General features: G+C 31.5%; 1 protein-coding gene across 1 annotated transcript in view; it reads right to left on the bottom strand.

The window, feature by feature from the left end:
- Window positions 1-603: 603 nt before the first annotated feature.
- The window catches only part of LOC116339072 (formin-binding protein 1-like), an 11495-nt gene continuing 8803 nt past the window's right edge, over window positions 604-3295 (bottom strand). Inside the window, exons 5-11 of the mRNA XM_031764709.1 lie at window positions 2945-3005; window positions 2684-2870; window positions 1541-1878; window positions 1368-1478; window positions 1219-1286; window positions 1047-1139; window positions 604-984 (exon numbers count right to left, since the gene is read on the bottom strand). Coding sequence (XP_031620569.1) covers window positions 812-984; window positions 1047-1139; window positions 1219-1286; window positions 1368-1478; window positions 1541-1878; window positions 2684-2870; window positions 2945-3005 — 1031 coding nt within the window. The 3' untranslated portion in view covers window positions 604-811. The remainder of the gene's footprint in view (window positions 985-1046; window positions 1140-1218; window positions 1287-1367; window positions 1479-1540; window positions 1879-2683; window positions 2871-2944; window positions 3006-3295) is intronic.

Below are 3295 nucleotides of genomic sequence, written 5' to 3'. Positions count from 1 at the left end.
CTATAGCCTTTCAATTTTAAATAAAAGTTTTTATTTGTTTTTAGCTATGTAATTGATTGTAAATGAAAAGTAGAAATTTAAATATTGTTTATTTACAGAATGCAACCAATTGTCTCAATAGGAAAATTATATATGAGAATTTAGCCATTATGTAATCATTTATATAATATTTTATAATTTCCTGTTTCAGTATGCGTATATTAAACTAACCAAGGTAAGCAAAAAAACCTATGAATTTTGAAGAAATGATGGGTCTTAATAAGAATTTGCTATTGATTTACCAAACATATTTAAAAATAACGATGGTTTCACATTCAGGAAATATATCATGCAGGAATTTTTAACGTTACTGGTTTTGAGACATTTTATTTTGAGTCTTTAAAATGTGTAAAAATGCCAAAAGATATGTTTCCTTTCGTTTGTTGTTTTCCTTGTAGTTGAGTATGAAATGAAGTCGTTGAAAGCTTCATGTTAATTGTGTACCTTTTTCATTACCTATATTATATATATAATGAATTCAGCTAATTATAAAATCTGAACGAAACAAAATCACATCCAATTAACGGCAAAATACATATGAAAATAAATATAAGCGATAGAAAATTCAGAATTTAATGTTTTAATAAAAAATATTTTAGTTCGTTCATCTAAACTTAAAATAAATATTTTGTTGGGCTAGTTATTGATCGTTATGGGTTTTCTTCAATCTAGACAAGTTGAATAAATTCAATGAAAATATATTCTTGCATTGTTTTCTTTTTGTTAGATTATCTTCCTCCGTATGTAGTTCTTTTTTGTTCTCTTAAGCATTTCATGCATACAAAGTGCTTTCAATATAGGATGTTGGAACGAAACCCTCACATCCTTCTTCCCAACCAGAATTGTCAGTAATACGACGAACCCGCGTCCAACCGTCACCTTGATCCAATTCAATAACATGCAGTTCTTCACCTTCTGCCATTGGAATGCTACCTTCGCTAGTTGCTGTAATTTATTTATAGAATTATTTATTGACTGGAATTAATTTAAATAAAATTGATATTTACCATCAAAAGCGTACAATGCCTTACAAATACCCAATGGTTGAAGTGGCTCCACTTCGTAATACATATCATCGTTTATTATTTGTTCGTTAGTACCTGAAGGATGGAGCATAGAGTAAATTTTCAAATTTATTTATGATAATAATATAATTTAAATGATGATAATGGTTAGTACCTTCTTGGCCGGAGCCATGCAAAGATGTATGGGATGTTCCCAATCCGCTTTCAGGACTTGCTGATGAGCTATTGAAGATAAAATAAGTTTATATAATTTTTTTGAAGAAATACCCCATTGATTGATTACCCATTTATTGTTTTTCTTACCCATTGATTGATTCGTTGTTCTGAGCTACACTATTTTCGGACGCTGATCGACTCAAACTTTGACCATCATCTGGTTGATCTTCGCCATCGTCATTACAGCCATTGGAATGCCTAATCGAATAGTGTTAGTTTTATTGTACTTTTCAAAAGTTTTAAATGTTGTTTATTTTTACCTCGTAGTACTTTGTGAGTTTTGTTGATTTCGGTTTGACTGTGGACTATGTTGCATAGCATTTGCCTGCTCCAAGTACGTTTGAAATTTAACTAATTCTGATTTGTATTTTTCCAGCTTATGTTCAGACTCATTCAATTGACCCTCTACTGTCATAGGATCACCCAAGAGAGAGTTTGCTTCATAAACAACTTTCATTTTCATTAAACCGTCCCGAGCGGCTGTTTCTGATTGGATCTTTTGTTGAATTTCTTGAATCTTTGCAGTTAATTTTTTACGCCGTTGATTTGGCGGTAAATCACTGTAGTCCTCCTTTGTACCATCCGTTAATAAATTATTCTATATAAATATTTTAGAAATTGAATAATATTATTAAATGTTGCCTATTTTACATAATGGCATGGCATGTTAGGTAATGGAGACAGAGTCATATAGACGTAGCACACTTATACAACTCCAAAATTTAAGAAACCACAAAACAAAATGTTGTTAAATTCAAATCTGTTGTCAACAGACATACAATTGGCATATATCCAACGAGAGTGTCATTTCTAAAATATTTCATTTGGCCCTTTTTCCTATTTATTTTGATTTGATTGTTAAAATTAATCATCTGTTACAATACATTAATACGATGAAGATTTATATCTTTACTTTAATTTGAACTTTATTTAGAAAATCACTCTGCCTGTATCGCGCCCCGACATATATCACTTCAAACTTTTGGCGCGTGGCGCAAACCAAAGCAAAAATAATTCAAAAGGTATTCAAAGTTTTCCAATATCTTTTCATTTGTCTAAAAAATTCTCAATCGGTAAAAAGTGTATCAGTTTGCCCCCACTTCGCTATGTCAAAAAACTTTAAATGAATTTTTCTCGTTGTGTTGATGGAGGTTTTGATTTAATTTGCCAAAAACGTTCATTCTCAAGCGTTCAATTTCATCATACTGTTTACAAAGCACGACGATTGCAAGCAACGTTGACTGCAGCGCCATTAGAGCGGTAGCCAGCCAAACCAAAAATAGCAAAAAATTTGTGTCACTTAAGATTAAAACACACCATACTGAAGTTGCTACGTTGCCCAGCTGTTTTCGTTGTGCTTTGTCTTTTTTTTATTTTATTTAACAATGAGAACTTAAAATTACTTTGTTACTGTTGAACATCCAGAAAAAACCTGGTCGTTTCTTGAGCTTTGTGGCGCTTATAGTTGATTTCAATGTATGGTGATTGAAAACTTTGCTGCTGATTTCCGAAGGACTTGCTGAATCTGGATCCATTTTTGAAAGATCTTCGAATTTGATATCTTGAGGAGGTGTGAAACCAGATTTATATCTGAAATAACAACAAAATATTTTGGAATAATTATTATTATATATCGGTACGAATGATTGGTATTAACCAATTACCTTTCAACAACTTTTTGTGAGTCCTCTTTTTCATCTATTGACTCAGCGGCTTTACTAATACCTGGGGGAATCACATAGAAAAGAATCTAAATTTATAAATAAGCTATAGTAATAGTTTTTTATATTCTAATGGTTTCCAATCATCTCTCACTCAGTCATCCATTCATCCAAATTCTCTCTGTGTCCACACATGCGCAATTCGAAATTTACCCCCGTGTAATTTTTTGGAGATTTACCGTTTTGACCCCCTCTGTGAATTTTTTTTCCCAGATTTGCCATATAAATGTGTCCGTAAGAATAAATATGGCAATACAAAAACTGAATCTGAAGAACGTTACATAATTTTTTTTT

This window comes from Contarinia nasturtii, unplaced genomic scaffold (genome assembly GCF_009176525.2).
Source record: "Contarinia nasturtii isolate CC-2019 unplaced genomic scaffold, AAFC_CNas_1.1 Cnas_scaffold_493, whole genome shotgun sequence".
Taxonomy (NCBI): Eukaryota; Metazoa; Arthropoda; class Insecta; order Diptera; family Cecidomyiidae; genus Contarinia; species Contarinia nasturtii.
The sequence above is the reverse complement of the archived record's forward strand: the minus strand, read 5'-3'. Positions and strand labels throughout refer to the sequence as shown.